General features: G+C 43.5%; 1 protein-coding gene across 1 annotated transcript in view; it reads right to left on the bottom strand.

Annotated features, from left to right (window-relative positions):
* LOC126159859 (ankyrin-3-like) overlaps positions 1-24,523 on the bottom strand; it is a 55,053-nt gene that overhangs the window by 7,462 nt on the left and 23,068 nt on the right. Inside the window, exons 4-5 of the mRNA XM_049916669.1 lie at positions 13,313-13,865; positions 8,657-8,806 (exon numbers count right to left, since the gene is read on the bottom strand). Coding sequence (XP_049772626.1) covers positions 8,657-8,806; positions 13,313-13,865 — 703 coding nt within the window. The remainder of the gene's footprint in view (positions 1-8,656; positions 8,807-13,312; positions 13,866-24,523) is intronic.

Genomic DNA, 24,523 nt, shown 5'->3' with positions numbered 1-24,523 from the left:
ATGTGGTGTCGCCAAGTGATATTGTACGCTTTCGTCAGACCTAAAAAGGCGAAAATGAGGTGCTGACGCCGGGAAAAGACCATTCAGATGGCAGTCTCCAGGTAGAGTAAGTTGTCAGTGGTGGAGCGAACTCGCCAAAAACCGCCCTGGAGCCAGAAGACGCTGAGACTTGAGGAGCCAACACCACGGCCAACTCACCATACATTCAAGCAGCTTGCCCAGAAAGTTGGTGAGGCTGATAGGACGATAACAGTCCAAATCAAGCAGGTTCTTACCAGGCTTTAGCAAGCTTACTTTCCTGGCACTGCGATGGGGAGTCGCATCGCTCAAGATTCAGTTGACGATGGCAAGGAAGTGACACTGATAATCCACTGACAGACGTTTAAGCTTTTGGGAATGGATGTGGTCTGCCCCAGGGGTTGAGTCAGGAGAATTGGCAAGGGCACTGAGCAATTCCCACTCACTGAAGGGTGCACTATATGGCTCGGATTGGTGTGGAGCGAGAGATAGGAATTGTCGTTTCACCACTGTTTAATTCTCAGATGCAGAGGTGCAAAGATAATGATCCACAAGACATTCTGCAATTATGTGTGGATCGGCATATACAGTTCCATCTAGAATTTCCATGTATACCTGCAGGACTCTCATATCCATAAAGGCATCTGAGCTTGGTCCAGACCTGGGAAGAAGAGGTTTTTGTGCAATGGTGGAGATGTATCGTTCCCAATACTCCCATCATTCAATGAGCTGACAGACCTGAACACGATGCTGTTTCAAGGTAATGAGGTGCTCTAGAAATCCATGGCACTTATGATGTTGAAGGGCCCACCTACAGTCTCTAATGGCCACAGCGATTCTGATTGACCACCAAGGCACTGACTTCCACTGGGGCAACCTGAGGAACAAGGGATTCAAGATTCAGATTGGGCAACAATGGTAGTAATGGTGGTCCCATTCAAAGGAGATTCAACAGTTGTAGTGCACTTGAAAGCATCCCATTCAGCATTGGTAAGAGCCCATATGGGCAAGTGTCCAGGCGATGCTGGGGTAGGGACTGAAAGAGTGGAAAGTGGTCACTACCAGTGGATATAAAGGAGCAGACCACGACTGCAAACCAAGGGATCAATGGCTCAGTATGTGTCATATGCCACACTAAAGTGAATGGGGGCACCTGTAATGAGGAGGCAAAAGCTGAGGTGAGTTAGTAGATCATTGAAAGCCTTACCACAGCAGCAATCTTGGTTCCACCCCAAACAAGGTTAGATGCATTAAAATCACCCAGAAGTAGGAAAAATGGGAGTGGGGGTGGGACTTGAGAAGTAAGTGCAGCTAATACGTGGTGCAAAACTTCATCGTCTGGAGGGACGTATATATTGCTGATGGTAACTTCCTGCATTGTCCTCACAGTTCCCAAAAGTGTTTCAAGGGGCATAGGTTCGCTACAGACATAGACATAGATGCAGACTCCACCTTGCAGTCTGTCACAGTCAGTGCAATTTTTGTAGTACCCATGTCTGGCACAAAGGGCTGGGGTCCACATCACAGGAAACCACGTTTCCGGAAAACCAATGCAAAACGCAAATGTAATGCTTAAAAGTTGTCATAATTCAGCGAGGTGGGAGAAAAAACCGCCGCAGTTCCACAGGAGCAATAGGTAGTCAGTCATTTAGGAATGCATGAAGGGATGAAGGAGACAGTTTATGCCTCAGTGTCACCATGAGTGCTGGTATCCAGGACTGTTGCATCTGAAGCGTCAGCAAGATCTAGGACCTTGAGGGATTCTACGATCTCCACCTCGTCCTCAGATCTGGAACTGCTAGGGACTGGTGGTGTTGGGACCACTGGTGAGCCATAGTAAGGTCAGTTTGAAAAGCACGCCACAGCACGTAGCGTGAAGCAGTCGCTCTCCTTTCTCTGGCGGTGGTGCTTTTGTCGCAATTGAAGGCTTCGGTGTCTCCCTCTAGAGGGAAAGGGGAAAAGTGGGCTGTTCGCGTGGGTTTATGATGTGGCTGTATGGGCTCTTGTGGAGAGTTTGCAGTTGCGGCATGAAGAAGCGACTTTTCTGCTGGTGCCAGAGGGACAGCGCGCAGACCGCGGCACCAGCGTAAGCGACGCGAGCAGCGGCTCCATGGTATGCGGCGTTAACTGCTCGACGCGAAAGGAATCTTCCTGAGCGTGGGTCGCGAGGGGCCTACTTTGCAGTTCGGCCGTATGCTGTCGACCGGCAAGGAGGTTCTGAAAATCGGCGCGCCTTCCTGCGTCCGTTGAAATGGCTGGCAGCGGGCGGCTCGGCAGAGGTTTTGCGTTGGTTCATCCTGGGAGTCGTAACGCACCAGAAGTTGAGTATTGATTGTTACTAGATTTTATGAAGTTTAATTGAATTCAATTTACTTATTCTTGTTAATTATATCAACCGTATATTTTGTGGGTTTCCCGCCATTCATTCTCGTCTGCCCACCTGCGGGAAGGTGGTAATATTAGAAAGTGTGGTCCGTTTGTCCCCTTTTGAGGACGAAAGGGGGGGTGGTGGTCAGATTAAATTTGTGGTTCGGATTGCTTCTTTCCTCTCCCAGCTTACCTACAGGTTTGGTTCAAATGGCTCCGAGCACTATGAGACTTAACATCTGAGGTCATCAGTCCACTAGAACATATAACTCCTTAAACCTAACTAACCTAAGGACATCACACATCCATGGCCGAGGCAGGATTCAAACCTGCGACTATAGCAGTCACGCGGTTCCGGACTGAAGCGCCTAGAACCGCTCGGCCACCGTGCCCGGCCACCTACGGGTTTATTCGACTGTTAGCCTCTACTATATCTGTGAAAGTCTAATGCACCAATGGTTGTACTGTTTAAGATGCAAGGCACTAAGAGTGATCCATTCTCTCGCCTGCCATAACTGGTATTACTAGACTCACATGTAAAAGGTTCTCCTAGAAAGAAAAAAAAATTCCTTTTTCCTCGTAGTAAGAACTAGTCAATTGCATAAGGAATTCCTGCTCATCTGGAAGCTCTAACTTATGTAAATTTGTGTTTATGTATATATGGCTATAATCAAGCAAGGTTGTTAATGTATGCCGTAGTGGATTATTTTATATTGTTTATAGTCAGCAAGAACTGTTGTGTGTTTTTTCAGTTCAATACCTTTTAAGGCTTTTACTCAAAGTGCTTACGTGTTTTATACAGTAAGTTGGTTATGAGTGTCTTTTCTTGCCATGCAAAAGTTTGCCATTTCATTACGGGTAGAAATGGTTGCCTTGAAAGGAGAATGTTGTAACGGTTCGCAAGTCTCAACATGTGGTGCTGGAATTGCTGTGGGAAAAGATATGCCCAAATTACCAGCAGTTAAAGCACCATATAGGGGGTAGGACGTATCACATCGATATACCATCACCTTGATTTTTTGGGAAGTGAACCACCCACAAAGGGCAAGATGTAGGCATCAGTAGCAACCCTATTGTTTTTCAGTCCTGTGTAGATATGCCGAATGAAGTGAACATCCCACTGCTCTAAATTGGTGTGGTGCTTGTCGTCAGATTGCAAGAGAAGGTCCTGGTGGAAAATAATCCCCTCGACCATGTTGTGGGGACCATGTTGATGGGGGATGACAGAAAGAGGAATATGATTGAGCAGGTCACAGGCGAGCAATGCCCAGGGCTGGGCTGAGGATACTGTCTAATTTAGGACTGCCACATTTCTCATTTTCGATAATACAGCCACTTCGACAAACTCGTCTTCCAGGTTCTTGATAAAGAAAATAGAGGCTTTATAGCCAGAAAGCAGTGCCCATCTATTCTGCTGCAGACTAAATACCTTGGCGAACAAGGTTCTCTCTTTTCCATACTCCTTTGTTCCTCCCATGGTGCAACTACGGAGGCCAACAATTCAGGATCATATCTGTCAACATTGTAGTTTACCCTGCCCTTCTTAGAGATTGCTGGCGCCAGTCCCCAACAAGAGATGACCTGGTGCACTTTATTGCAGGTCGTGCGCCCTGATGCCACGCACTCTGATGAGAGGCTCTCTCCACAGGGCCACCCAGCCACAGCAAGCCACCTGGCACGATGGCTGTGGCCGGGAGTCCTGATTCCCCAAGAAGATGGGCATGTACTCCTTGGCAAATGTGGGGAGTTTGCAGCTCAGGCATCAGCAGTGCGATCCCTGTGTTGCTAGGGGGCAAGTATCAAGAGGGTACCTGACAGCTGCCCAAGATGGATGGCTACCATGCTGGATAGTAGATGCAGAGAAATCCTCTATGGTGAGTGGGATGAAAGAGGACAGTGGAGAATGGGATGTACCCTGGAAAGTGACATCACCCAAACAGCTGAATTGTTGGCGGAGTTGAACAGCTGTGACAATAAGAGGTGGTGAAGATCTAAATGTATAATGGATGTCTGGTGCACCATGTAAGGTGTCCTTACCAAAATCGTCTGTATGTCTGTAGAATTTGGGAAGTTCGAGGTCAAACCTTAAAAGGGGACCAGAACTTATTAGGCTGAAAAGTGGGATACTCCATTCCATCGCCTCTTCCAATAAGCAGGAATACCTTGGGTCTAGTCTAACCCCCAAATCGACAGGGGGTGCAGGTGATTGCGTCTCTCAAGTTTTCATAACTCTATAAATTGGTATAATTCCTTTTCTGTTCTGTTACGTACTTTACCGAGATTCCACTAATATATGGAAATAAAACTGACAGCTGAAAGTTTGAGCCAAGTGAGGTCGTTTGATAGGATGACCTATTAGTTAAGGCTACTGCTTGTTGCAAATGTTAAAGAAGTATTTTACACCAATTATGGCGCAAATTTTCAGTTGTTACTAAATACTGAAACGTCAAAAACTAATTTGAAGGAAAAATGCAGGAAATCACATAAAAATTAAACTTCACTCTACAACATTCCATAACCTTATTCTGCTGATGGATATTATTTTTACGTCGTTCCCTTCATAATGACCCATCATAATTTCCTTTTGACGACCATAACGAACTGGTACATAATTATTTATTCGCATTAAAGTAATATTTTAGTTACAATAATATACTACATACAATATATTTTAAAGTTTTTCCTCGACAGTATGTACACTGTGTTTAACAATATCGTATGTTTTGTGGTGTGCATGTTTGTTTGTCACCTCAAGCAGAGAGGTACCTGGCATTTCTACAGATTCTCGCTGTGGTCTGTCGCTTTAATAATTTTTTGGATACTTTCTTCTCGTTGGCTGTTAGTATGCACCTCTTCTTGTGTTACATCACCTGCATTACTTTTATGCAAGACATTTGGCAAATGCTTGTCAGTTTCCAGTTCGTGATGTAACTTAAGAATAAGTGTTCTGTCTTCCATGATTATGTATTACTGTGTGTGAATTGTATTGTATGGCGTACGAGACTTTTAAATGTAACTTGGGTCCACAGTTCATGCATGCCCATGGCTGACTATCCTGGTTCACCAAAGCACACAGTGCTGGAATCTCTGTGGAGCAGGCGTTGTGTTTCCTTAAATTCACTTATGGACTTTGTACCAAAATATAAACTTTACAGTACTTCTTTCGCTCCCATATATTCCCTTGAATAATAACGAAATTCTTATGTCACACAATACCTTACTGTATAACGCCTTAATTATATTAAGAAGGCACGTTGAATACGGTCATTGTTGCTAATTGTGGGCATGCATACGCATTGTTCACGTGCAAAATACATTGTCTTTGACTTTAACAGTAAGTGCATTAGCAATGAAATCAGTATATGGCCCTGTCCATGCGCTACTAACATATGACACAGCTCTCTTGGAAGCCTTACTACGCTTCGCAGTAGGTGCATAAACACACTGCCTGTGTCCACTGGCCTATGGAGGCACAGTGAGGCTAGGACAGAGGAGCATGCTACTCAGAATGCTGCGTGCTTTTGGCACCTCGTCAGTAGAAGCCTTGTGTGTGATTCTGGGGTCTTGCCGCATTGACATCATTATCCACCACAGAGCGGCGGTGTGCTGGGTCATGAGGGGTACACATGACTAGATTCCAGTGATAACAGGGGAAAACATTGTAGACATGAGTCAATTAAATAACTGCCACCTTGACACCTGAAAAATGGACTGGGAGATGACCGACAAAGGCCATCGTGTTTTCTCCTTCTTCCACTATTTACAAGTACAGCTTCATCACAAGCATACGAATCCAAGCCGTGCCGTTGTTCACATTGCGACTGGGCTTGAACGGAGTGGTCCTTAGCTAGAGTACTACACGCACATGTGGGGCATATGGGTTTCCTGAACATGTGACATTACATTCAACACCCTCACACATATAAGATCTGTAACAGAGCATAACGACATCAAAGAAATGCTACGAGACCCAGACAAATAGTGTTCTCTAAGCAACGCAACTGTTAAGGTTTCAAGAACACTGCACGAAATCTACAGATGAGGGAACTCACATGGCAGATCTCAGACAAGCACATAACAACCACAACAACACGATCCTTGGAAGGACACAAACTGAGGCACACCACAGACATTGATGTAGGTGCAGGCACAGAAAATGACACAAGCACAGCAACAACATCAGACAAAGACTCATATTATAAGAGGTTCAATACCTAAAACAGACAAAAAAAGATAACTATAAGAAAGGAGGCATCACATGTGATTTTTTCATTTACCTGATATGCATTTTCAATACAACAGTTAAAAATGGGAAGGAAAACGACTAATTGAAGAACTGAGACACTCATTACATCTAAGGAATATGCTATATGGTGAGGCGAATCTTAAAGTTCTGTGGTTCCACTCCAGCCCATGACATTGCTTAAAGATAAAAACATCATGCTCAGAGACATACAAAATAACAGCACACATACGACATGTTTATGGGTAACTACATCTAGCCATGGCAACACAAATAGTGCAATAGTATGCCCTAAATAAGATCTAATAAGTGTCACTACTCCATAGACAGTATAAACAAATACACTCACAGTCATTCATGATGTATTTCATTTAGTAAGGTTTCTGCCAAGGCCCTCCCACATGGAATGGCCACCACACAAATCTTAATTTATATGTCATATTTTGTTTTAACAGTAATATTAGGAGATCATTCCTTTCCTATGTTTCTACTTTCTGTTCTAAATTACTATCACTAATTAATAATCTATTTCCTACAACTGATTTAATTTACTTTGTAATTCATTGTTATTACCCTCCGTTTATAGCTCAAAACTAATTTTACTAGTGATGTAGAACAATGCAGAATTATATGTAAAATTGCATAATGCACGACATGCTTTTTAAAATGTCAGGTAACAGGTCTTTAAATATGCAACAAATGTAATGCAATGTGCACTCACAGTTTTTTGTGAAGTCAACTACCATTATCTGCTACCATCGACAATCGATTTGCATAAATATAAGTCGATAGCACGATCCATTTACGCAGAAATTTCCCCATGCTGAGTCAAGATCTCTACCCACAACACCTGTGACACACAGTTAATTGCAGGGATTTGTTTACAAAAGACGTCGTACACCACAACACACGACTCGACCTGACCACACGTGCAGCAGGATTGCTTGATTAACATGAGCAGCCATATTGACCATTATGTAATGACCACCGAAAATTTGTCCCATACTGGCTGTCGAATACGGATTTCTTGCTCATCACAAGCAGTGGCCTTTACTACTAGGCTGCCTCACCACACGACTGCACGTGTGACTTCCAGTTTCGTTGAGTCTGATGTTCCAACAAATGATTTCCAAGAACTACTGCCAGACGACCTCATATTCGGCTCTTGTGGCAGACTGAACCTACGTCTCTTACAGACGCCATTTATCCAATGGTGCTATTCCGGCTCATCCTGTCAAACGCAATTATAGTGTCTGCAAAACAAACATGGAAATAAAACTGACAGCTGAAAGTTTAAGCCAAGTGAGGTCGTTTGATAGGATGACCTACTAGTTAAGGCTACTGCTTGTTGCAGCTGTTAAAAAAGTATTTTACACCTAGTATTGCGCAAGTTTTCAGTTGTTACTAAATACTGAAACGTCAAACACTAATTTGAAGAAAAACTGCCGGAAATCACATAAAAATTAAACTTCACTCTACAACATTCCCTAACCTTATTCTAGTGATGGATATTATTTTTACGTCTTTTCCTTCATAATGACCCATCATCATTTGACGACCATAACGAACTTGTACATAATTATTTATTCGCATTAAAGTAATATTTTAGTTACAATGCATAAGTATAGCTGTAACACCAATTTTATACAATTTTACTTTAGGAGATGCGAAACCACCACTGAAATGATAGCTTTCACCCGACACACCTATTCATTCACTACATTTGGAGAGTAAAAGTTGTTTATGGTACCTTTGTCAAATAACTGCATGAGTGGACCAATTGTGGTCTGAACAGGTTGTAATTCACACTCTGTTCCCACAAAAATATCTCGAGAAACACTATGATACATGCTTACACAAATATCAAAAATTAACAAATAAAATTCCGTTTCTTGACAATTATAATTTCTATTTTATCAAAAAATACAATAAAATGAAATTCTGTGTTTGGATAAGATCACTTGGCCAACGCCCTCATAAGTGGTATGGTGAATGTGGAAATCGTGCATGTGTAGCGACAGTACTCACCTCAGGAAAGAGACGGAAGCATCGTCAAATGTGGGAGTGGGGCAGGTAGCTGTGTGCTTCGCAACTGGAACAGGAGCCCTGCTGCAGTTTTTGTGGCCCATGTGCAGCCGACTGGTCGGGGTGACCTCGCTGTCTCCAGTGGCTGGAGTGCTGTGCAGAGACACAGGGTGTGGTCACGCAGTGCACACGGAGGACAGAGGGCAGCCCACTGCAGACAATGCTGCTGAGAGTTTGTCCAGACACAACTAATAGAACACACACTTTCAACATCAGTAGTGGGTCCTCTGAGATGAAGGACTTACCCCTGTGCTAATCGGTTTAGCCCCCACACTAGTAGCATCGCTTAGCAAACAACAGGTGCATAAATTAAAGTACAAATAAAAATACATGCTAAGGTCAACATTTAGGTTGAACTGATATGACAACTAGTCATCAGCGTAGTTTAAATACATAAAAACAACATTCCCACAGAAATAAAAATGGAAATAATCTTTACAGGTACAACTTGTACCATTATCATCAGATAGTATCGGTAGCTGTTAGGGACTTAGCTGTAGGATGCACAGCTGGTAAACTACAGAAGAGTAGATTCTGAACTGTGCACCAAAACAAATTTAGATAATCAAGGGATAGAGAATGTGTGATACTGTGCAGCTATTCCCTTAATACGTTTAACTGTCACCAAAATAGGCAAGTAAATATATTTGTTTCACATTGGCCAACGAGCACTTTCAATAAACTAGCGAACATTGAGCATTGTTAAGATAAAAAAGGCAAACAGAAGCATTCTATACATGCAGTTATGCGTGATATGTAGTCGGAAGTTATTCGAATGAAAATAGAAATTCTGCTTAATTCTTATATTCTATATATACAGTTCTATCAGACTGTGATAAGAAGGTTTCTTGTAGAACGAAGGAAAGAGTTGGATTTAAATTAAGGAGACATGGGTTACGTAACACAGGAGACAATGTAATGTTGTGTAAGTATGCATTAATATTAGTCATTAAATGTGACTAAAGTAAGCTGTGGTTGCTACAACTGGGGAGAAGATACAGGTTGATGAGTGGAAACTCTATCAGTGATGGAAGCATACATAGGGTGTTCGGAAATTCTCTTTACAAACTACTAGGACTTGTAGAGAGGAGAGAGTAGGTAATATTTTGAACAGGAACCCCATCTGGAAATGTACTGTATGCATTCTACGACAGTTTGAGTTCACATGTTTAAATGTTCAGGAAGGGAATTAGGCATGATGTAGTACAGTTATTAGGTAACAGTCCGAAAATAAACATAACGAAGCGTCCATTTATCAGTTCCGCACATTTGTTTGCATTAAAACTTAAACGTTAGCTTCTTCATGTACAGTATACTAGGTTGATTTTTTGTTTTGGAGTAATGTGAACACGTAATATTTAAGTGATAATACGAACAAGGAGGCTTAGCTGATAAAGGGATCTTTCGTTGTTTCTTTCGAATTGTTATCTAATAACTGTACTGCATCACACCTAACTCAGCTGTTTCTGGACATGGATTCCAGTTCTCACTCCCCTACAAATCATATATGTCTCTAAAGGAAGTTTCTGAACACACACACACACACACACACACACACACACACACACACACACATATATATATATATATATATATATATATATATATATATGTGTGTGTGTGTGTGTGTGTGTGTGACTAAAGTAAGCTGTGGTTGCTACAACTGGGGAGAAGATACAGGTTGATGAGTGGAAACTCTATCAGTGATGGAAGCATACATAGGGTGTTCGGAAATTCTCTTTACAAACTACTAGGACTTGTAGAGAGGAGAGAGTAGGTAATATATATATATATATATATATATATATATATATATATATATATATATATATATATATATATACATATATATATAACATCTGCAAAAAGCCAATATGTGTGAACTATTGGGCATTAGGATTTTATGGTGCATTTGTTAAGTGATACAGCATAAAAAAAATGATAATGAGACAAGTTCTTATCAATACTCATATTGTGGGAGATGTATCAGAATGTATGGCCTATGGAAGGTACTAACACTGTGAAGTTCTTTGGGCAGCCTTTAGAAACAGCATAGAGAAGTACAAGCAAGGCTGGCAGCTTGCTAGACAACTGACAGATGTTCCACCAAGAAGCACATACAGCGTTTTGACTAATAAAACCACCTCTCCTAATGTGCTAGAGAATGGAAATGTCCAAATTACAGCATATATCCTTTGGAAGAACTGAACAAAATGCGAAAGGATATGGGAAGCGTTGTGTGGATCTGCGCATTTTGTGGATCTTTCTGAGTTGTAGAGACTGGCCTGTTGTCTCCTGATGTGGCCACAGGCTGTTTGAGGAGTAAGTACCTACAGCTTCCTGCAGACGTACTTGTGTCACGTCCTGCAACGTCTTCCTCATGATTCGATTCAGGACCGCACCATTCTTCTTGGAACCTAGCACACATCTTAAGACCTGTATCTAATAACACTGTACTACTTGGGGAGAATAAACGAAGTTTGTTCTGCGAACTGTAGGTATATTTCAGAAATAAACATAGAAAGTGAAGGAGAAACATAGAAATCAAACTGCAGTAGTGATGTGGAAATACCGATCAGTCTGACCGTCTTTTGTAGAGCACCTATTTTTTCCAAGGTTTAATATTTATGTCATGACAACATCAGAGATGGAAAGTTTTAAATTCTTTTCTGATCTCTTTGAACTGTGCTGCAGAGTTCCTGGTGTTACTGTCGGACTACACGCTTGTGGATCAACGCCATCTTTCCTTTATGCAGCATATGTCACTTGTAAGTATCTCATTGTGAACACCAGCAGAGACAGCAGACAACAATATATGTAATACTGAGTAAAGAGATACATGGTGAATTGCACATCACACAGAATAAAGCCTGTAGGCTCGCTGCCCTGGCTGCTCACACTACACATCGTGTTGTCCACGGTACATCTGCTGTGAGCAGCACATCACTATGTCCACCACTGATATGGGTCCTGCCCTCTTCACAGCAAATTTACCACTTATTCAGATACTTTACACCAGAACCTATAAGGCTGTTGCACATATGCAGTTCAGCACAAGTAATGACTGCAGATAATGATAAAACCATTTATAAATCAACGAATAATTTAGTTCTCCAATGATTTTTTTAACCTAACCTATCCGTTAATAAGCCCAGTTGGATCTAGTACTTCTTTAAATCTAACAGGTGTGAATATTACAGTTTAACAAGTCAAGGCTGCATTATACTAAACACGAATTCTTTACAGACGAATGGAAATGGTAGAAAGCGAACACGGGAAGACCAGTTTGGATTCAATAGAAATGTTGCAAGACGTGAGGCAACACTGACCCTACGACTTACAAGATAGATTAACGGTAGGTAAACCTACGTTTGTAAGATTTGGGGACATAGAGAAAGCTTTTGAGAATGTTGACTGGAATACTCTTTTTCAAATGTTGAAGGTGGCAGGGGTCAAATACAGGGAGTGAAAGGCTATTTACAATTAGTACAGAAACCAGATGGCAGCTATAACAATTGAGAGGCATGACAGGGAAACAGTGTTTGGGAAGGGACTGAGACAGGGCTGTAGCCTATCCCTGACGTTATTCAATCTATATATTGAGCAAGCAGTAAAAGGAAAAAAAGAAAAATTAGGAGTAGGAATTAAAATCCATGGAGATGAAATAAAGACTATGAGGTTTGGCGACAACATTGCAATTCTATCACAGACAGCAAAGGACCTGGAGGAGCAGTTGAAAGAAATGGACAGTGTCTGGAAAGGAGAATATGAGATGGACATCAACAAATGTAGTTGTATTGGAATGTAGTTGAATTAAATCAGGTGATGCTGAGGGAATTAGATTAGGAAATGACAAACTTAAAGTAATAGATGAGTTTTGCTATTTGGGGAGCAAAGTAGCTGATGATAGGCGAAGTAGACGGGATACAAAATGTAGACAGCAGTGGCAAGGAAGAGATATTTGTTAACATCAAGTATAGGTTCAAGTGTCAGGAAGCCTTTTCTGAAAATATTTGTATGGAGTGTAGCCATGTATGGAAGTGAAAGATGGATGATAAATAGTTCAGACAAGAAAAGAATAGAAGCTTTCGATATGTGGTGCTACAGAAAAATGCTGGAGATTAGATTGGTAGCTCACATAACTAATGAGGATGCATTGAATAGAATTGGGGAGAAGAGGAATTTGTAGCACTTGAATAAAGTAAGGGATCTGTTGGTTGGACATATTCTGAGGCATCAAGGGGTCACTGATTTAGTATTGCAGGGCAGCGTGGGGGGGAGACCCAGACATGACTATATTAAGCTGGTTCAAAAGGATGTTAGATGCAGTTGGTACTGGGAGATGAAAAAGCTTGCACAGGATAGAGTGGCATGGAGAGCTCCTTCGAACAAGTCTCAGGACTGAAGACCACAACAACAACATTAATCTAACATGAGAAATCAATGAAAGCATCGCGAGATATCAGAATATGTCTGTCAGTGATGGTGTGTTTTGCTGCACAGATACACGTAAAGAAACTCAGGAGCTGGAAATACACGCACACACACAAAACTACACAGGACTGGACAACGTAGACATGTAGCTTGTCTTGTGTTTACCTTGTTTCTGCTTGTGGCTCAGACAGCAGCTTGAGCACTTCAATCCGATCTTTAGGCTTACGATGTAGCGCATCTGCCCAGCCCTTCGTGGCCATCACGTGTAAAATATGAGTCTTTATGAAGGCGGCGGCGGCCTTCTTAAGACTGCTGCAGGAGTTCCGAATAGCGAGCACAGCTGTGGCCACCGCAGTCTCAACAGACAGCTGTGCAGCCAACTGCTGCTCGCACTGTGCCTTCAGGCCTGACAAGCCGTACTTACCAGCAGCTGGGGGGCCATTCTGGCCAGCTGCGGGGCCTGCAGGGTATACATGTAGGCCACGAGGTGGCGCAGCAACGGGCCCCCCCACGTCTGGGACTGCGACCTCCAGCGTGCCGTGGCTGAAAACAGCGGCGAACACGGGACTCCTGGCGGCCAGGACGGCCCTGTGCGCTGCCAGACGGGTGTCGCCCGCCACCAGAGTCACCACGGCGCTGTCTCCAGCGTCCAGCAGGGTGCCCAGTTCCACGGCTGCAGCCTCTTTCCCCTCCTGGACCTGTCCTGCTGTGGGCGATTCTGAAACACAGCGTCACTGAGTAGACCTCTCCACTTGCACAGCACCCTCCATGTGAGAACATGCTTGAGCCAGAAGTGGATCTGCGTCAACCATCACTACCTAACACTAAAAGAACTAGACTCCGCCATACCCCTGGTAGTACCATGTGGGTCATTTTTTACCTGCAGTAGAAAACCACCATTTTGTTCGTATTTGGGTGGTATTTTGAGTGTCTTCATGTTGACAATTCGTCTCTAAAATGAATAGTACAGGGTCAAATACAAATTTTCTCTAAGTAAATATTTTTTTATTTTAAATGTCACAGAAGAAATTCCACAATCTTTCGTAAATTTGGTAAAGCAATGTTGTAATGTTTTTCTTTATAAAAAGATTGAAACAGAATCAAAGCATATTGTTTATGTATTAATAGTATTTTTCATTGTATATAAGAATAAGATAAGTACCAAATATTTGTGAAAGATTCTAAAAAGCAGTAGGTGACTTAAATGCTCTGAATTTTTTGTAGTTATTGCAATGAAGGAAATAAAACATAAGAACAAATAACTTCAGCCTATAATTATAAATATTTAAGAACGAGGACGCGACAGAATTGCCTAATCTGGGATTCAGAAAGCCGACAAGAGTTTTTGCACGTCAACTTTTGCACACATACTTGTTGCACTTGACGTTTTATTTCCCTTTGTTGTTTTGTTGTCTGCAGGAAACCTCAATTTGAGAAGACCTTCTAATTCCTTATTGGCCATTGGCAGTATCGAGTGCCTGTAAGGGGAGACTGAGCGTTAATCATGGCGAGGTCAAGGAAAAGACACGTACAGGGCATCGTTGGGTAACAACTCAGAGATTGTAGTATCTAGCGATTTGGTCAAAAACATTATAAAACTTCACAGTTTATGGAAGTTACCTCTCAGTATTCTCATTCATCTGACATCCAGCAGGCATGTTATTTTTTTTTTCTTTATTGTTACTTAAACACCTTTACAAGAAAGGTAGGCCGCCAGTGGCCTATCTATGCCGCTCTTTGGTCACAGGTAACACACATGCCTCATGATGAGGGACGAAAAAACAAAAAGAACATGGTGGATAAAAAACGGTACTCAGACATATTAAACTACATGTAGTCATTCACAGGCGCAATGTTCGAATAAAAACCGTTCAGCACTTGTTCACAAACAGAGAAGACAGAAATATGTGAAACGGTGGAGCACTAACATAGACACACTTAAGCACTAACACGAAGACACACACAAACACTAGCGACAGTCTCCGGCGCATGAATATTCACTGTTCATGCACAAAGCCAGGGACCTGCCAAAGGGAAAAGGTGTGGGTAGGACGGAGAGGGGGAGGGTGTAGATGCCAGTGACAGAGGAGAAGTGAGGGGGGAAGAAGGAAGAGGAGTACGGGAAGCCCGGGGGAGAGGAGGGATGGAGGAAGAGACGAGGAACAGATGGGAGAGAGGGTGCCCTGGGGAAAAACCACAGGTGGAGGAAGAGGAGGATTAAAATTGGTAGGAGGGGTAGATAGAGGGGATGAGGGCATCATCAGGGAGGGGGGGTTGGCAGAAGCCACCTTGGGGAACGGTATGGAGTCTGGAGAGATGGAGAGTGGATGGGATGTGGGAGTATAAGCGCGGAAGTGGATTGGGGTGGGAAAGCATGGAAGAGACAAGTGGGTGATGGGAATCAAGTCTCAGGAGGTGCAGAGGATTTGTATCAATTCAAGGAAAAGGAGGAGGTGTGGGAACGGAATGAAGTCATACAGGATCCATGTGGGGGAGGGTAGGCAGATGCAATAGGCGAGGCAGAGTGCATAAGGTTCAACGATTAGAAGGGATTTGTAGAAGGTGGAAGAGTCAGAGATCCAGGTGGGATGGGAATAGCAGAGGATAGGGCGGATGAAGGATTTATATGTGTAAGCGATAGTGGAGGGGCCCAGACCGCATGTGCGGCCAGAAAGGTGCTTGAGGAGGCGGAGTTGGGAGTGTGTCTTGGCTTGGATTGTCTGGAGATGGGGGATCCAGGAGAGGTGACGGTCAAGGGTGATGCCAACGTACTTGAGGGTGGGGGTGAGGTTGATAGGATGGCCGTAGATGGAGAGATAGAAATCAAGGAGACAGAAGGAAGGGGTGGTTTTGCCTACACTGATCGCCTGGGTCTATGAAGGATTGACCTTGAGCAACCACTGGTTACACCATGTGATGAACCGGTCAAGATGGGATTGGAGAAGATGTTGGCAGCATTACAGGGTGGGGGCGAGGGGAAGGAAGGCAGTGTCATCGGCGTACTGTAGAAGGTGGATGGGGGCTGAAGGTAGTGGCATGTCCGCCGTACATAGAAGGTAGAGAAGAGGTGAGAGGACAGAACCTTGCGGCACACCGGCGGAGGGGTAGAAGGTGTAGAAATCCGTATTATTGATGGTGACAGAGGATGGACGTTGCAAATGATAGGACCCGATGAGACAGATGTAGTTAATAGGGAGGGCGAAAGTTTGGAGCTTGAAGAGGAGACCGGAATACCATACACAGTCGTAAGCACGTTCAAGGTCGAGCGAGAGGAAGATGGCGGAGCGACGGGAGTTGAATTGTTCAGAGGGGAAGTGAGTGAGGTGAAGGAGAAGGTCATCAGCAGCGAAGGAAAGCCACATTGGGTAGTGAGAAGGAGGTGGTGCTGCCTGAGATGCTGGTGGATGCGTCGGGTGAGGATGGAATGCATTCTACTCAGGATATGGTAAGCTGCGAGAAGATGGTCGCCTGACTTGTAAGTGTGTTGCATACCACCTCGTGCTGCAGGACGAACCACATTGAGTGATCTCCAAAGACCACTTACTAAACTTGTTCCTTTTTGTTTCAGCTCATCTGCCTGTTTCATGGAGGTGAAGAAGCTGTCAGTCGTGACGTTCCATAAGGGCGACGCGACTGACATCTGCTGTAGTGTAAGAGAACTGTTAGCAGTGCTCCAGACAGTAGTGTAGGAGGGGGCGAGAGGATTCTGCACTGTATAATATGTTGTCTCGAATGAAAAACAGCTCACAGTTGCACTCATTTTTGTTTATTTTAAATATGGACCATGGTTTCTGCTATAATAATATAGCCTTGTTAAGAACTAATATACACAAATAAATGAAAAATATCTTAGACCAGCAGCTGCGTCAAGACCAATAAAATATCTTTAAGAGACATAAGCCTGTTTCGAACATAAATAAAATTACATATGGCCACGTATGTCCTCCGCCACTACCTCTGTTATACTGTCGCTGCCACGATGAAAATAATGAAGTCTAATATATCACATGTTATTCTGTAGTTTTGCAATGTTACTCCGCATAGGTCTGCATGTCGCCAGTCCAAAGAAAACGGAAAGCCTCGCTGATATAAAGTATCATTCGACAACCGAATAATTCGTATTTAACGTTCTTTTTGGCCCAAAGTATAATATACTCTAACAGCTCGTGAATAACGTTGAGGCGTGCCCAGAAACTATTTAGTGCCAGAAAACCGGTATTACCTGATATCAAACTGTGCGTTAAATAGGTATGGGTCATAAATGACCCACATCCTACTACTAGTATAACAGATAAATTTTTCGTACTTCTAGGTGAGTGAGCTAGGGGAGATGAAATTTTGGTAAGTTGTACAACCCCATAAGTCACGGGAGCGTTTGGTCGTGCGATGATTATAGAGATGGGTAACGGCCTCGAAAATCCATCGTGGGTCAAAAATGACGCACATAGTACTCCTAGTAGAAATATTGTTCTTCACAAGTCAGTACAACAATACGACATTCTTCCTGTGTCAAAATAATGATTCACGCGAATACCCACATACCCTTAACGACACCATTTCATGAAATCACTATTTGATCCAGCACATCTTAGATTCCACCTTAAATGAAGTGGACAAAGTCATGACGAAACTGTATTACTAATGGTTTGTGACAAAACGACGGCAAATCAACGTCCGAGTACATGTCGTGGATGGCCACGTACTCTAACACCTTGTTGCTTATTTAGGAAATAAAATCGCTGAAGGAGTAAGAAACGAGGAAAAAATAAGAATCAGAACAAAACCTAAAAAAAATATGTTAGCCTCTAAAACTGACTGCTGACACACCAGAAAAATGCTTCCGAAAGCGTGTTTGTAGTGTTGCATCTTGTAAATGTGAGACCTGGACTCTGTGACATAAAGAACTGAAAAACGGAATACTTTTGAAATGTGTTGTTAAAGGCACATCGTGAAAAGTCAAAGGGACTAATAAGATAACAAATGACGAAATCAATAAAATAATGCTGGCTAGAAGGGGTTTGTTGATTATCTGTTTAGGTGCAATGGACATATATATATCATAATAAAAATACCAGAGGAAGTCCACGACTGAAGTTCCAGAATCAAACTACGAGAGATGCCTGCTGCTACATCCACACAGAGGTGGCAAAATCATGGGATAGCGGTAAGCACTTTCACATATGGCGGTAGTCCGGCATACACGAGGTATGAAGCGGCAGTTATTGGCCGAGCTGTCGATTGTGTTCAGGTGATTCACATGAAAAGGTTCCCAGCTTGATTATAGCCGCACCAAGGGAATTAACTTTGAACGCTGATTAGTAGGAGGAGCTAGACTAATGGGACATTCCATTTCAGAAATCGTCAGACAGTTCAACATTTGGAGATCCACAGCGTCAAGAGTAGGCTGGGAGAACCTCTCACCACAGACAAGGCAGTGGCCGACGGCGTTCATTTAGAGGCCGAGAGCAGCGGCGTTTGTCAGTCAGCGCTAAGAGGCGAGGAACACTACGCGAAACAACCGCAAAAATCAATGTGAGACGTACGATAAAAGTATCTGTTAGGACAGTGCAGCGAAATTACGTAAATGGGCCATGACAGAAGGTGACCAAAGTGAGTGCAATTGCATAACAGCACGACTTTCCCTGTAGCCTCTCTCCTGGTCTCGTGATCACCATGGTTGGACCCTATATGACTGGAAGACGGTGGTCTGATTGGATGAGTCCCGATTAAAGTTGGTAAGATCTGATTGTAGAGTTCGAGGATGGTGCAGACCCCGACAAAGTCATGGCCCTAGTTGTCAGCAAGACACAGTGCAAGCTGGTGCTAGCTTCATACTGGTGTGGACTGTGTTTACATGGAGTAGACTGGGTCCTCTGGTCCAATTGAGCCGATCATTGACTGGAAATGGTTATGTTTGGCTGCATTGAAACAATACACGATCGGGGTGTAACTATGAGATAAGTATTTGTTCGCTAAGTATCAAAAAATCTGATTACCACATGAAGCTACAACAATTCCAAAACTTTTCGGTGCCTAACGCAATTTACAGATTTCCCCTGATTTTGCAAATTTGCCAATATCGTACGTTCAACTTTATTTGTACGGAGACATTTTTTTAGTTGGTATACTCTGCCAAAGAGGACGGTGCCTTCTGTAAGTACGGTTTGTTTTTCGCTATGGCAAGTTCTGGTACAGGTACCAATCAAAATGTTGCAGCCCTGGAAAACTCCAAGTTTCTGTTGTGGAAGCATGATCTTTAATATTTCAACATCCATGAATGCAATGCTAACCATATGGCTACTCTAATCGATGGTCAAAATTTTGTTCACATGATGATGAACAAGGAAAATGATATGAAACATTGCCAGGACCAAGGCTTAGTGGAGCAGGTGGGAAAGAAATAGAAAAAGGCTAGACTGTGTAATCGATTTGGTGATTATCTGTGGATGACTTAGATCATACTGAAGTTGACAAACAAGATGACAAGTACATGGGTAACTTTTGTGCCATTGTAAAGCACCTCCCAATAAAATTCAGTCTTAATGTCTCCTGTTTTCTAGGTTTACCTTACTGCATCTATGTGGGGGAATTTCTGCGGGGTTTATGCATTCATACAACAGAACTACCGTTTAGCTGTATATTCTCATTGTGCAGCTCATAATTTCTGAAAAATCCATCCATTTTTCTTTGTTGAGGGTCCCAGTTGAAGCAAAAAAGTTTCTTAGTTTCTTAATTGTCTGTTGGAAAGGCAAATTAACTATTTGTCACAATTTATAATTACAAACTGACTATACATCCTCTGTGTTTCCGAACAAATACAGTTCTGTGGATTTGGCTCCACCTAACTCCCTGGAGCCAGAACTAAACATTGAAATGACCAAGACTTGGTGAGAGCCGATTTCCAAATCAGAAACCTACTTCTCGCCGCTACACTGTTGTCATCGATGGCGTATAGACAATAGCATGAATCGGCCAACTCCCGTCCATGGGATCTGTGCACAGTGATCCCTGGGTTTACTTAAACAGTTATTCTCCAGGAAGAACCATGCTGTCCCGTTCTAACTCGTGACCGGGTACAGGCATGGTCTGGCGATAAGACCAGCGACCTCTTACTGTTGCCTGGCGAGATATCTGTTGGTCGGTAGCTCTTGCTGCGCCTTCTGAAAATACTGCATGGCTGCTATGAACTGCATGAGTGTTGCATTCTGTGGCTTACACGGTACAACCATAATTCATGCAGCCGCTGCCCGCCCTTCTCCCCCACCAGTGCGTCTAGGCAACAGCAGGTCCTGGAGGCCTCGACAATTGTGCAGCATGTGGGGGACTGGATCCACTTTTATTCATATGGGATGAGAGATGTGATGAATTGTGGTTGGTCACAGGAGGTCTTGGGTGGGGGAAGCGGCAGATGGTGCAAAGAGAGTCGCATTACAGGCGTTTGGAATGGAACAAGAAGTTATGGCACCCTTTAGTGGTTTGGATCCAAGATGGGCCCATACTTCGTGGATATGCCAGCAACAATAGCCGCTTCACAGCAGCTGGAATTCGAACATTGCCTGCCCAGTCAAATTGGAAATAAAGGCAGGCTGTCCACAAATGCAATAAAAACCTACACCATCCATTGATCCAAGTAGGTATGGGGCTGTTCTGAGAGTATACTAGGGAAAATGGTAATCTGTGAGGTTAGCCATGTGGATTGATGAAATTAAATTGAACAGCAAGAATCTCAGAATTCTGCTGATGATAACTGGGGCATCTGTCAGTGACCAAGGCTTCTGGGACGCCTTTAAGGGTGAATAACTATGCTACAATCTTGATCGTCTTCACTGAGGTTATGAACTACATGAAAAACACAAAGCGGAACCTACTGCTCACATTCAAAACCAGAAGCCACACTGATCCAAGGAATGAGCAAGCAAAGTCCAAATGAAGAAAGGACCAATGACTACCCATAGGGAGCCATGGAAAATACTGACAGGGGGGCATAGATTGCTAGTTTTGACATGCGAGGCACTATTTCACCATCCTCGCATTAAGTGTCTCCATACCCTTCCAGTCAATGTATTGCTAGGAGAGTCAAAATGACTTCCCAATGACCATCATGGAGATGCCAAAGAACATTATGCCATAGGGTTCTGGGAATGAGCACCAGAGTGCGGCCCATCATGACCTTTATCAGCACAATGCGATGCAAGAATAAAAACTTTTGCTGCGTGTTACCCTCCGCCACACACCGTCAGGTGGCTTGCAGAGTATGGATGTAGATGTAGATGTAGATGTAGAAGGCTTGGAGGTCTGGGTACATGAGACATTACTCTGTCTGCAGCCCATCCTTCTGTAGTATAATGCAAAACCTCCTGGAGGACACAGCCTGTCACCGTGTGTTATCCCACAAGGCGTGCACCAATTGGAAGATGGGCCTTTGATGATGGCAGCCTCACTCTCCTCATGAAATTCTGGTATCTGACTGACTTGCAATCGCGATAGGATATTGGCATTGGCATGGGAGGCGTTAGGGTGATATTGGATACCACGGGCATATCCTGAGAGAAACAGAACCCACAGTGGCAACTGGTGCACTGTGTGAGTTGGTATTGTTAGGTAGGTATTGATGATGAATACTTGAAGAAACGCATTAGAGTTTTATGATCTGTCATAAGTGTGAAACGATGGCTATAGATGTAGTCATGGAAGCGTTTGCTGCCAAAGATGATGACCACAGCCTCCTTTTCTATGTGATTGTAGTTCCTCTATCCTTCAGTATGTGTCTTCAATACAAATGCAGTGGGTCACTCCACGCCATTCTCAATATGGGACAAATTGTGGCAGTCAGCATCAGCCACTAACACCAATGGTTTCATTGGATTGTACGCCATGAGACAAGTAGGTGAAAGAGGGCCTTCGTCAGGTTTTGGAACGCCTTATTACATTAGGATGGCCACTTCCAGAGAACTCTGTTACAGAGTCGATACCAGTTCGGCTGACTTAAGACAGACTTTAACTGGGATGCATCTATCAAGGCCAGTAAATTTCTGATGGCAGGCACACAATGTGGTGTTATACACATGCCTGATGTCCTAAGGATGTGTCCTAAATATTCGATCTGGTGGACGAAAAATTAACATTTGCCAAGATTACAACGAAGGTAAGCTGCTGTGAATGTGGAGAAGAGCAACATCAGCTGTATTCTTTCCAACAACCAGAAAATCGTAAAGGTTGCTCACGATCCCTGACACGTCCTTCAAGATTTGCTCTTAGTAACTCCAAAACATTGATGTAACACTGACGATGCCAAACAGAAGCTGTGTATATTGGAGCAATCCAAAATGAGTGGTTATGGTGGTTATGATTACAATCTCCTGGGAGCTGTTATGCAGTGTGAGGTGGAGATAAGCATCATGGACTACATTTTTGGCAAATACCATAGAGCCGGCGAGATGGAAACAGTGTCCTGAAGCATATGAGTGGGATGTCTGGTGACTACAGATTGGGCATTCACAGGCCCTGGAAGTCACCACAAATGCAGCCAATATCTGATGATTTCTCCACAGTCAAAATGGAAGGGCCCATTGGCTATCTTTTACTGGGATGTGGACGACACCATCTGGAAGGTGTTGCAAGTCTTGTTGAACCTTATCCTGGTATGATAACTCGACGCTACAGGCCTTAAACAATTGTGGAGCTGCAGTAGGTATATGGGTTATATGTGACTGGAACCCCAGAATGCTCACTGGCAGAACACTGGTCCTAACTTAACCAAGATGTTGGTGATGTAGGGAGAGGCCCAGGGCTTGGACTGTATCAGAGGTGGTGCAGATCTCAAGCCCCAAGGCATGGAATAAGTCTATGCTGGACAGGTTAGAGACCCCACGGGCCACAACCATCAGAATCCATCATGTAAAAGATACGTCTTGTAACAGAAATGGTGTTGTTACTAAAAGTACATAACTTTGTTGTGAAGGGGTGCCTGCAGGAGACTTAATGGTTTGTGTAGCCCAGTCGATTACTGTAGCTGATGACGCAGTGTCAGTATGGAAAGTGTCTGGCTTGCTTTACAACTTGACTTGTATAGACAGCAAGTGAGTGGACTGAAGGAGGATAGCCTGTACCAGTGTCGCTTCTGTAAAGTATGGTTGGGAAGAATATTCCTTGGCGTCGCCCAGTCACGAGTCCATAGATATAAAAGTGGAGGTGTGGCAGATTTCAGCTTTGTGGGCACACTAACTCCTAGTAACACAGTTTGCCTTGTGGAAATGGCATTGGGGACTTTTCCAGACTAGGGCAACAACCAATGTGGCAAAGCTTCCAATTCGGAATAGATGGCAAATACCAGAGTTGGGTCTTCGATAAAAGCTGCTGCTATGGCAGACTGCTCAGAAGCCGGAATGACAGGAAGTCATGAGATGAGCAATGGATCTTTGAGGTTCAGGAGATTCTGCTGGAGGTTATTATCAGGAGTGTGAGCTAAAATCATGTCACAGACGAGAGCTGATGCACAAGGGAGCTGGCATTGTGGCACATGGGGACCAGCATTACTGGGAGAGACTCTGGAGCCTAGCTATTGATTTCGGAGTGCAGATTCTGACAGCTAAAGAACTTGCTTTGAACCGCAGCAATGTGTGTCTGAGCATTGAAGTTTTATGTGGCTTTCATGTGTTCATGGCTGGACTATGGGTGCATGGTTTATGCATTGGCGAGGCCTTCTGAATTGAAGAGAATTGACACTGTCCACTTTGAGGGACTCCAGTTGGCCACAGGTCGCTATAGGACCAGTCCCATACCCAGCCTATGTGTTGAGGCTGGGGAATCGCTTCTTATCGTCCACCAGCAGTTCCCCCTAGTGCATCAGGTGTGCAAGTTCTTCACAGCTCCAACTTTACCCATACACTATAATGTTGCTCATCCCCCTCATTTCCAACCGTTTAAGAGCCACAATGCCATTTGGAACCCACGTGCACCATCTGCTGGGGTATCTCAGTGCAGAGCCAGTACTGCCCCAAATCCAGGGTTTTAACTGCCTGCTGCCCTGGTTACTGGAGAGACCCAGAATGATTTTAGATTTGGGGCGCTACAAGAGAGATTACACTCCTGTTTCCGTTTTTAATGACATATTTTCTGTCATTTTACCTGGGCACCACATCAATATAGGGGTTTTTAATGCATGGATCGCTACAAGGGGATTCTGTTGGTTGCTCTGTTGTTTTGCCAGATCTTTTCCTCAAGATCAGACTGCCTTAAGCGTTTACTGTCTTTGATGCAGAATTTTATGCGATCTTGTGGTCATTGGAGTAGGTGAGACATTCTTCCAGTGATAAATTTCTTGCCTCTTCCGATTCTCTAAGTGCCCTTCACTCTGTGAAACGTTTGTACTCAGCA

The sequence above is a fragment of the Schistocerca cancellata genome, unplaced genomic scaffold (assembly GCF_023864275.1).
Source record: "Schistocerca cancellata isolate TAMUIC-IGC-003103 unplaced genomic scaffold, iqSchCanc2.1 HiC_scaffold_1148, whole genome shotgun sequence".
Classification (NCBI taxonomy): domain Eukaryota; kingdom Metazoa; phylum Arthropoda; class Insecta; order Orthoptera; family Acrididae; genus Schistocerca; species Schistocerca cancellata.
Note: the sequence above shows the minus strand (reverse complement) of the source record. Positions and strands in the feature narration are given on the sequence as shown.